Source organism: Zingiber officinale, chromosome 6B (assembly GCF_018446385.1).
Source record: "Zingiber officinale cultivar Zhangliang chromosome 6B, Zo_v1.1, whole genome shotgun sequence".
Classification (NCBI taxonomy): domain Eukaryota; kingdom Viridiplantae; phylum Streptophyta; class Magnoliopsida; order Zingiberales; family Zingiberaceae; genus Zingiber; species Zingiber officinale.
In genome coordinates this window covers 56,004,668-56,016,407 of record NC_055996.1, presented here as the reverse complement: position 1 = coordinate 56,016,407, position 11,740 = coordinate 56,004,668, and the positions used below count along the sequence as shown (strand labels likewise).

The following is an 11,740-nucleotide window of genomic DNA, read 5'->3' as shown; positions in this document are numbered from 1 at the left end:
TTTTTTAATATATAAAAAATCTATAAATATGAGATCTATTGCATTCATTCCATTGCTATCTTTGCTCTCAACTCAATTCTTCCTTTCATTCCCTATTTGTATTCGAGATGGATGAAAATCTCAATACTTCCTTTACGAATCTTTTGAATTCTTCAAATACGGAAGGAAATACATCTTCTCAAAATACTCGCATTCCTCCAAATATCCAATATCCTCATTTTTTCTCTCAACCACAATATCCTCCAAATTTTCAAAATATTTCATATGTTCCACAATATTCTCCAAATTTTCTAAATTCCCAAAGTTCTCAAAAAAATTTTCAGCCGTGGAATCAAAGTAACACCGCCTCAGCTCCATTTGGTATGTATTCATCCCAAGACTGGTCAGCAATGGGTAGCCAACTTGGGATGTCTTATCCTTACGGGGTTTCTCCTAATCAACCACCTGTCATACTTTCGAATGAATCTAGAAGGGCGACTATTGATCCATCTATCAGCGACAAAGAATCTCTAACGTCATCATCTGTTCCAGCAACTCAGGTGCCACCACACTCATCACAAGAAGAGCGTGAAGTTGAGCTCGAGGAAAATGAATCGAAAAGAAGATTCTGGTCTCCCGATGAAGATGTGGTCCTTGCGAAGTCATGGGCAACTATAAGCACTGATGCAATCATTGGTAATGACCAGAAGGATCAAGCTTTTTGGAAACGTATTGGTGATTACTACAACAAACATCGCCCCACTAGATCTATGACGAGAAGTTATCAGCGTCTAAAATCACATTATTACAGGTTTGCACCGATGGTAAATGAATTTTCTGCAACTTATAATAATTCTTATACTCATTGGCAAAGCGGTTAGAGTGACGAAATGTGTTGGAGAATGCACTGAATATGTGGAAAGCCAACAACAATAACAAGGATTTTAAGTATATGCATGTGTGGAGGGTTCTCAAAGACTACGAGAAATATACTCCACAATCAGTTGCTCATTACTCTAACAAGAAGGCAAGGACATCCGAGTCAGGAGGAAACACTTCAACATCAAATCCAAATACAAGTGTTGATTTAGATGACTCTGAAGTCCGCATTCGTCTGATAGGGCAAAAGGCAGCGAAGAGGAAGGGCAAATCTAAAGCCAGAGAGGGTGACACAATGGAACATAACATCGACAAAGAATGGCAAGATATTAAAGAATATCAAATGCAAAAAATGGCTCTGCGGGAAGCCGAGATCTTTCATAAGGATTATGAAATTCTTATGAAGGATATCAGTGAGATGACACCAGGACAACTTTATTTACATGAGAAAATGGTGGAAAAAATTAAACAGAGACATGGCCTGGTGTAGATGAGTTTACGTTTATTTTTATATATTATTATAATGTATGTCTTTTCATTTGATGCAATGTAATATTTATGTTTTTTTTTAATTATTAATGTTATTTCATGTTAGCAAGTGGTAAATTTAAATTTTATAAAAATTTAATGGTGTATAATGTAAAATATGAAGGATAAATGAGAATTATATATAATGAAAAGTGTGGGACCCATGAAGGAGTTGTTGAGAGGTTTTTTGATAGTGGAAAGAGGTGTGAGGTTTTTAACTTTTGATGTGGCGCAGACGTGGCAACGAAGGAGCTCACAGTGAGGTTTAACCACTGTGGATGCTCTTAGTAACTAGAAAACTTATCGAGAAGGCAAGTGGTTGACTATTGGTATTGATGACCCTACACACTTACCCAAATTGACCGACAACCTTCTTCGATGATGCCTATGGAGCCATGGAAATCACAAGATCTTAGAAAAACTCTTCGACAGAGTGGCACCACGATGTGGGAACAAGGAAAGGAAGGGAAAGCCGGATTAGGAGAGGGAAAATAGAAAAACTAACCTGCACCTCCAAATAATACCTTAGAGTCTCCTCTGGCCATCACCTTCGAGAGCCACCACCTCCTCCCCTTTGTTGTCGATGGGGAGCCGGAGGACCTTCACCAACCCCTCGATAGAGCCATCCTCATCCCTTTAACCAGCTTTCAACCACCTTGTCTCTAGAAATTCAAGAGAGAAGAGAGAGCTTCTCTCCCTAAGTTGGAAGGGAGAAGCCTTCCAGCTCACTTGCATCTTTGTATTTACCTATCTTACACAAACTATCATTAAAAATCAAATTAATTAAGATTTTGATTACCTTGTCATTTATCTCAAATTTTTAGATTTGTTGTTTGGTCCATTTCCTCTTTTTAAGGAGTTTCCCTTTGCTAGCCGTTGGAATATCAAACCCTTTCACTAGGTAAACCATTGCTCTATGTCCATGAGGAAGTTTTCTATCCTTGCCTTCCAATGCTTGAATGCTCCCAATTTTAATAGTGGAGGTATTTGATGTCATATCTAAATCTATCTCGGGGATTCATTATAAAGTTGAGCTCCTTTGATGTGTAATACCCACTAAGCTTGTAAGATAAATATATGAATGTAGGATTTTGCCTTAGAAAAATAATAGGAAGTGAGTTGAAGCAAAAAGAAATAAAATGAAATAAAAAGAAGTGAAGGTCAAGGATTGAACCTTGAACCTCTTATATTATATTTCATAGAATTAATGGGTAATAACCAGTTGGGATAGGAATAATATGTTGATAACAAAGGAGGGAAACTCATGATAAAGGTAAGAGTAAAAGCTAGCCAAAAGAAAACAAGAAAGGAGCAAGAGAAAGGCAACTTGTCTTCCTCCCTTTCTCTCCTTCTTCCTCTTTGGTTTTGCCGAAATGTTTAAAGAGGAATTAAGGGGATTCAATCCCCCTTATTTCACCATGAATGATGAGGATAAATAAACAAATAAAAATAAAAATAAAATAGAAAAAAAGGGCTAAGGGAGAAGGAAAGCAAAAACTAAGTTTGCTACCTCTTCCCCCTTAACATAAAAGGGAGCAAGAAAAGAGAAAACTATTTTTCTCTCATTTTCTCTCATTCATCCTCTCCCTCACCGAAACCACAGTCCCCTCTCCTCCATCTTCAGCCCCAAAGCCAAATTTTTTCCCTAAGAAAGCCTAAGATACAAGGAGGACTTAGCAAAGGAATCAAGGGAAAGGAACTAGAAGAAGAGGCTACTTCTTCTTCTTCATACCTTAGATCCACAAGCGAAAAAGGATGTAAGCTTCCCCTCACCTGTGGTACAAGGCTTTTATGTGCTTTTTGGATTTTATGAGGATTTTAAAACCTAGAAACAAGTTTAAGAAAATTCGGCCAAGAAGAGCTTTCAAAATCTAGTGATGTTTAAAACTAGTCTTCATTTCATGATAGATTTTCTATGCTATGTAGAAGGGTTTTTCTTCATGTTTTTATACCTATATGATACTTGATCAGTGGGGTACTTAACCCTAGAATTTCGGCCAAAAATATTTTAAGGAGGCTAGGGAAATTATTGTTTTACCAAATTAGTACAAGATTCTCCCTATGAAATATTAAGGATCTTGTATTAGTTTTCTTGTTTAAAAGATATTTGAAACTAAAAGAAAACCTCTTATATGTTTCGGCCAAGAAATGGTTTAGGGTTAGGAAGACCTTTAAATTTAAATAACCATGCTCATGTGATAGAATACAAAGATCTTAATGGATTTGTATGCTTGAATATTGCTAGAATTTCATGAACTCCTTCTTAGGTTTTTTCGGCCATGATGAGATGGATAGCTTAGAAAAGCTTAAACAAAATTTTAATATGCTCAAGACCTCTGTACTATTTAGATATGGAAGTTGTTTAATGCCCTCATGCTTAATTAGGGTGTAGAAAAATTAGTTGCATGACATATAACATGTATGACCACAAGGGGTCCTAGTTTATTCATGAACCAATTTGTATATATGTTTCTTAGTAACTTTTGCCATGAAACTTACTTAGGTTTTTCATGCTTTAGGCCACTTAAAAACCTAGCTAAGGAATGGTAGGTTTCGGCCATGAGAAAAAAAATAAAAGAAAAAGAGAAAAAGAAACCTAGAAAGCCTAAGACACAATTCATATGTATACTCATTATGCTTGTCCTTATACATGCTATGAAACTTGTATAAATTCTCATGCTTTTAGGCTATTTGAAGCAAGTTTATATTCTGTGAGTTTCGGCCAAGTAGGGTTTAAAAGACCTAGAGGCCTTAGAAATGAAACCAAATGTGTTAAAAGTACTTCTTATGAAAATAGGATAATGTGTTGATTGTTTCACATGCTTGTATAATTTTTCCATGACCTAAATGAACCCTTGAATGTTTCGGTCATGAAGGAATAGATGCCCTAGAAACCCTAGGACTTAAATTAAATATGCTCATGTCACTCTACATGAAATATGATAAGTAGAAAGCCAAGGTTCAATTGCTATATGTTGTTTTATGTCCTAAAATGATGCTAGGGTATGTTTCGGCCATAACTATTGTATGATGCCTTGTATGAATTTATACATAATGTTAGTCCAAGTTCACATGCTTGTATGCTTGTTTGTAGCCCTAATGAGAACTTGTTAAATTTCGGCCATGACATATGTTAAGGGTTTAAAGAACTTAGGAACTAATTCAAATGTGTCAAATGTGTTTACCTTGTTCCTTGGTAAAAATGTTATAAATATGATTTAAAGTTGTCCATGCTTTTATGTCATATGGAACCTTGTTTCACACCTTAAGGTTTCGGCCACATGAAATTAGGGACTTGAAGAACTTAGAAACTAAGTTAATCATGTTTATAATGCTTCCTATGAAAATGTTATGATGATAATTTAGGTGTCACATGCTTGGATGTTGTGTTTAACCTAAATTAAGCTCTAAAGGGGTTTCGGCCACAAGGGTTTAGGAAGCTTAAAACCAAGATAAATATGATACCATGTTTCCTATGATAGGATATTCACAAGATACACCTTTATGCTTAATATGTATGCTTGTGATTTATGACTTATGATATGAGATATGCATGCTTTCATGATATGATATGTGCTTAAGAAATATGCATGCTTTCATGATATGATATGTGCTTAAGAAATATGCATGCTTTTATGATATGATACGTGCTTAGAGACATGCATGTTTTATGATATGATATGTGGTTAAAAATGCATGCCTTGATGATATGTTAAGTGCTTAAAAATGTGCATGCTTTAAAATGTGATATGTGGTTAATATATGCATGCTTGATGATATGTTAAGTGCTTAAAAATGTGCATGCTTTAAAATGTGATATGTGGTTAATATATGCATGCTTTGATGATATGTTAAGTGCTTAAAAATGTGCATGCTTTAGAATGTGATATGTGGTTAATATATGCATGCTTTGATGATATGTTAAGTGTTTAAAAATGTGCATGCTTTAGAATGTGATATGTGGTTAATATATGCATGCTTTGATGATATGCTAAGTGTTTAAAAGAATGCATGCTTTATGTTATGATATGTGGTTAAAAATGCATGATTTGATGCTGTAATGTATGCCTAAGTGATGCATACTTTTATAAAGTGATGTATGCCTAAGTGATACATACTTTTATGAAGTGATGTATGCCTAAGTGATGCATACTTTTATGATATGATGTGTGCCTAAGTGATGCATGCTTTTATGATACATGATATGTATGACATGTACTTTACTTTCTTTGTTAGAGGCTTGTACCAAGGGTGGGCTCCATAAGTGCCCCGGGGACTAAGGACCTCGTTAGGGATGGGCTCCTAAGTGCCCCTAGGACTAAGGGCCTAGTATGTTTGCCTCGTAGGGTTCAAGACTTGCTACCTTGGACCTACAAGGTGGCGCGCAATATGTAAGTGGTACATAGCCGGGATCCCCCTTATGTTGAGATTACTTTCAAGTATATATGTAAAAGAAAATGGTTTTAAAGATCATGAGACATACACATGTTTTTCGGATACATGTTTTCCAAAATCATATTGCATACACCTTATGATTATGCTATGTTTCATGTTATGCTCTTGATTATGATATGTCATGATAAGGTATGATTATGTTATGTTCATGCTATACCTTATAGACATGTTTCGGCCATGGATTTGTTGATGCCGGATATATAGATTTTGGCCATAGATATGATGATGCCTTGATGTACATGTTTCGGCCATAGTATGATGCTTTGATATACATGTTTCGGCCATGCTTTGATATACCATGATACTTGTTTGTTATGCCATGTCTAGCTATGTTTTATGCAATGCACTATGTATATGTTTCGGCCATGGTGATGCTTGATATGCTATGACTAGTTGTGATTATATTATGATGCATGATATGCTTGAATAGAATGCTATGTTATGTCATGATTAGTTGAGATTATGACTTGTTGATGCATTCTTGATTATGTGCTGATTTTTTGCTTTAGTGAGTAGGAAAGGAACTTACTGAGCCATGAGTGCTCACAGCTTACTTTCCTTGTACCACAGATAAAGGGAAAAGTTGGATGAGCTAAAGGAGCAGCAGGAGGGGCAACGAAGATGTGTGTGGCGGTGGCTAGGCAACTAATTAAGAACCTGCTTAAAGTTTCTTTAAAGAACTATGCATTGGTATTTTATGACTTGTGATACCTAAACATGTGTGGCTTGACATTATGGTTCCACTGGATTTGATGTTATGATTTTGATGCCATGTGATAGTATAGTTCAAAAGAAATTTAAAAGAAAAGTTTTTATTAAAACTATGAAAATTATTTTAAGTCTTCCGCTGTTTTAAAAAGAAAAATTTATACGTAGAGTATCGTAGCCCCGTCCCTTAGGGTAGCAGGGAGGGCGGGCGTTACATGATGATCAGTCCTTTGACTTGTTGATATTGGAGGGCTCAAAATTTTGACTTCTTCTTTTTCCTCTAGCTCGTTATTTTTTCGATGATTAGTCTGATGAAAAGTGGTCTTGCTATGATATCACTTGTTAGGATTGGTACAAATTAGAGGAGGTGAATAGCTCTGATTGCTTTGTCTCGATTGCGAGCTAATCGTTTGAATGTGTAATAGAATACTTAAATTAAACTTGACGCCACATGCACAACATCATGGTTTTACTTGGTATTTGCTTTTATGACTAATCCAAGGCCTAGTCCAAGTGATCTACCTCTACTAAACTTTCTACTTATCATAAACCTTCTAGAGGCAGAGAAGTCTCTTACAATAAATTTCACAACAATACAAGATGAAAAAGTAAATACAAGAATGTAAACAACTTTACAAGAATCTTACTTTTTATCGTTGTTGATTGCTTGAGAGTGTCTCTTGTTGGTCTAGAAATACAAAAACACTTCATCCTCACATCTCTAAGAAATAACACCTTTGATTTCCTCTTAAGTCCTCTTTAAAAGGGTTGCATTCAGGTTAATTTTTATCTAGCAATTGATTGCTTACCTTCACCAATCGATTGTCATCAAATCCAACTATTTAAACCTACAGAATGACTCTGTTTTACCTTATCAATTGATTGGTGAGTCTGACTCTTTTTTATCTTATCAATTTGATTAGTAAGACTCATCAATCAATTGCTTACCTTCAATCAAATTGGCCAATCGATTCGGAAGCATTCTATTCCCTACTATAGTCACCAATCGATTGCACCAATCAATTGGTACTATTGCAAAAACTGTCACGCCCCAGAGGAGTCCCCGTCCGAAGAAATTTCGACAGCATCTCCCCTGTACGACGGACAATCTGAAACTTTCTACATATCTCCATACCTCAGCCACATGCGGCTGGAATAATAACAATAAATATAACACAACCACACAAACATCCACGCAGTTATATATAATCAAACAAAGCAGTAATACTCTGACTCGAAAACCACCCTACTCAACTACACTCGTAAAACTCAAATCCGACGAAACTCACCTCTTATGCCGACCCGGCAGGCATGTAGTAGAATAAGACCAAATAAAATCCATCGACATCACAATAATAAATACAACGTCCAAGTATCAAACAAATCAAGTCTAAACATAGACAAACGAGAAGAAAACTCAAAAGTCAATCAATCCTCGAGGTCTGCAGGGGATCTAGCACTACGTGCAGTGGGGACTAGCGACTGGAACTCCCTCCTGACAGCATCAACCTGAAAATAACAACAATGGAGGCGGGGTGAGTCCAACACTCAGCAGGTACAATTGATATGCAAAGTAAAGAAATAACACCTAGCACTAATCATGCGTACAGTCTCCTGATAAAGATAAAGGTAAATGCAAACCGAAGAAGACAGGAGAGAATCTGTACTAACTAGGACCCGGTATAAGGACAAACCGTCCGAAAGGTATAGAAGACCTGTATGCATGTCAAACATAGGTATCCAAACAATATGCAGCATATAAATGCAGCAAACACAATCACAAACAATAAATGCATCATGCATATGATGCCAATGTCATGGTCACCCCTGACGCCAGTCAGCCAACTCATAACATAAGTGGAACCGAGTGGGTAGAGCTGTGACAACCGTGCACTCTGCATCACTACCCCTGATGAGTGACCGAGTGGACGGGATGCTGTCGGAGTACATACGTACTCCTACCCCCAAATCATAAATGGGGGAGCGCAATGCTCTCATCTCCCGGTACGCTATGACGGGGAGGAATCTCTAACGTGCTACACGCTGTGTCACACTACCCATGAGCGGATCAACGGAGCACCGGAAGAGTCAAACTGACGTGCTACCACGCTGTGTCACGCTACCCATGAGCGTCACAACGAAGCACCGAACAATGATGAAAACTGGCAAAGTGCTCGACAATAATGGAGCAATCTCTCACACAGCATGCAATCATGCGAATGGTGCATGTCACTAAGCATGGTAATATGCTAATTCAATCTCTGGACATATGATAATGTGCACCAAAGTAAATAAATCATATCAAGGTATACTGATCACATAAGGTATCAAACCTAGGTCCTGACATGGTAAAACATGGTTATATCACTACCCATGAGCATGTGAAATCATATAGGTATCAACCCGAAATGCAAACAAACAATCAATAAATCAAGCATGTACCAAGATTTGGTAGTGATTAACCGAAACAGGTAAGAAACACAATTAATGCAACATGTTAATTTCATTACTAAGCATATCAAAGACAAAAAGTCAAAAGTACCCGCCTCCAAAATAAAAAGGTCCAATCTGACTCCGAGATACTCGTCTCGCGTCAAGATCCTGTATATTAAACATAAGGTCTAGTTTAGCTAATTCTATCATACCACAATTAGCCAAATTAAATTCTAATCCAATTTAAGAAATTCTAAATTGGATCCAACTAATCAAACCAATACCCTTAACAAACTGTAATTAAATAAAACCAGTGGATCCACTAGGGTTAGTTCCTTAACCCTAATCATCCTAGCTTAAGGATTAACCTAACAAACGAAATATCACTCACCTGAGTTGAATGTCTCAGTCGAATCTCACAGCCACTAGTTTGTACTGATATCAAAGAGTTGTTGGCTGGAAATTTCTGTCGTTAAGGAATGTTAGCTGCTGGAAACAAACAAACAAACCACATCAACCATTTTCCTTCCAAATCATGTTCCAAAACATAACCTAAACACTTTACCCCTTCCTTTACTGCCACTGGGCGGCAATCGAAGGCAGAGACGACAGTCAAAAATCGGGCGGCGCCAGCACCCTATAATCGAAGTCGATTGTTGAGGTCAGCGGCAGCACAGAGGAGAGGAAATCAGGAGTCGGCCCGACCTAGGGCAGAGGAAATCGCGGCTGTGTAGGCTGTGGCTAGGGCCCGAACACCAGAAGGAAGCTCGGACTGTCGGCAATGGTGCTAGGGTCAAGAGTCGGCGGCGGTGAACTCCACAGCGAGGGCTCGGCTAGGGCACGGGGTGGTCAGCAGTGGCGCCGGCTCTGTCCGGTGCGGTGACGACACTCTGCAAAGGAAGAGGCGTCGGCGGTGTGGCTCAGATCCACCGCACAGTGGTCGGCGCTCGTCCTAGGGCACGGCTGGGCGGAGGAGAAGTGGGGTTCGACTCGGTAGAGAAGAGAAGGAAGAGAAGAGGACTAGGGCTCGGCGACAAAGAGAAGAGGAAGAGAACCGCCGAGTGGTGGTTAGGGCGTGGGAGCGGCGTCGGGCGCACGGGGAGAGGGAAAAGAATCGGCGAGGAGAAAAAGAATTTAAAAAGGAAAAGGAAAAATCAACTTTTCCTCACTTAAATGGGGTAGCCTAAACAGGCTTTTCCGGGCCTCATTTTGTCCCCGTTAACTCGTTCATACGAGCTCCGAAAAATTCCCGAAAAATTTCCAAAAATTCCAGAATATTCCCTTATTAATATTCGCCTATTTTCCGGTATTTTACAAAAACACTGTAGTAGTAAACCCTAAACCCGATTACCCTAATTCTCGAGGGTCTAGGGTTTACAATAAACCCTGACACTGTAGCAACCCTAGTACTATAGCAGAAACCCTAGCTACTATAGTAAACCCTAAAAACACTTCAAAATCTTAATTTAGAGTTTAGAGTTTATCAGTTGATTGATATGTCCTATCAATAGACTAATACTCTTGTTTCAACCTTACTAAATTGAATTATGATCTTCCCTGGTATTCGATTTACCTAGATCTATCAAGACTTTCTTTGCTTAGTATTCGATTAACCTTGATCTACTGAGACTTTATGTTGCCTAGCATTCGGTTAACCTTGACATATCGAGATTTTATCATTGCTTGACATCCGATCAACTTTAACCTACTTGGATTTCAATCATTATTAAGTGTATGGTTCTTTATGATCCACTTAGACTTTGCTTTTCTTGCCAAGTGTCTGATTCTTCATGACCCAATTGAACTTTACTTCTCAAGCTAAGTATCTGGTTCTCAATCACTCTCTTGAACTTCCCTTCTCTAGCCAACTTCTTATTGAGCTTCCAACCACCAAATGTCCGATCAGCCATGATCCACTTGCACTTTTTACTTTCATGTCAACTTCCTGTTGGTCTTCTGATCACCTAGTGTCTGGTCAATTGTGACCCATCGGGATTTTTCTTACCTTATGCCAATGCCACATTGGACCTCCGATATCATCAAGTATCCAGTTAACATTGGCATGCTCCACATCTTACTTTACCACCTATATATTGCTCAAAAATCAAAATCCAATTTGAGCTTGGTCAACCCAATCAATTTTGACTAGAGGTCAATTATACCAGCCGTTAGGTGTCTCTATGTACGTTTTAAAATGTATTTTCAAAAAAGATGCAGAGAGAGTATAATAATTTCCTAAATTATTATAATATGCATGACACAGACATAATCACAGGATACACATGCATAGACATAATCGTATAATAGCTTCGTTTAGAAAATATAACTATTGGATGACGTTAAATGGAAACGACATCAACTAGCAATCCTTACAAGGATTGTCTCTATTCGTATCCACACCGAGATACCTTTGAGATGACTTCTCTAAATCAAAAGCTTTGTTTTCATTTTGGTACTAGACAAAGGAGAAGGATGACACAATCCAAGAGAGGAACTCTAGCCTAATTTTGTGCCCTGCAACAAGGGCAACCCGGCAACACAAATCGAGAAGATAATCGTTCCTCAATTGTTGTCCAATGGTACAACAACACCTTAGCTATTGTTTGGCTATTGGAAGGCTTATTCGATGGCTGGGAGACCGATGGTAGGGAGATGATGTGTGATAAATATGCAAGTGCACGAAGATATTGATAAGTAATAAAGATATTAAACCCATAAGGACTGATGATTGAGAACTAGCTTACTAATCAAATTTAAT

General features: G+C 37.9%; 1 protein-coding gene across 1 annotated transcript; it reads left to right on the top strand.

The window, feature by feature from the left end:
* Window positions 1–389: 389 nt before the first annotated feature.
* On the top strand, window positions 390–1,348 carry LOC121990989 (glutathione S-transferase T2-like). The gene is made up of 2 exons (XM_042545026.1): window positions 390–790; window positions 946–1,348. The coding sequence occupies exons 1-2, from the start codon at window positions 390–392 to the stop codon at window positions 1,346–1,348; spliced, it is 804 nt and encodes a 267-aa protein (XP_042400960.1).
* The last annotated feature ends 10,392 nt before the right edge of the window (window positions 1,349–11,740 follow it).

Excerpts from the sequence above, each read along its gene's own strand:
- LOC121990989 (XM_042545026.1), top strand. The coding sequence starts at position 390 with ATGGGTAGCCAACTTGGGATGTCTTATCCTTACGGGGTTTCTCCTAAT. Across the intron at positions 791-945 it reads CTAAAATCACATTATTACAG|GGTTCTCAAAGACTACGAGA; the intron begins GTTTGCACCGAT and ends GCATGTGTGGAG.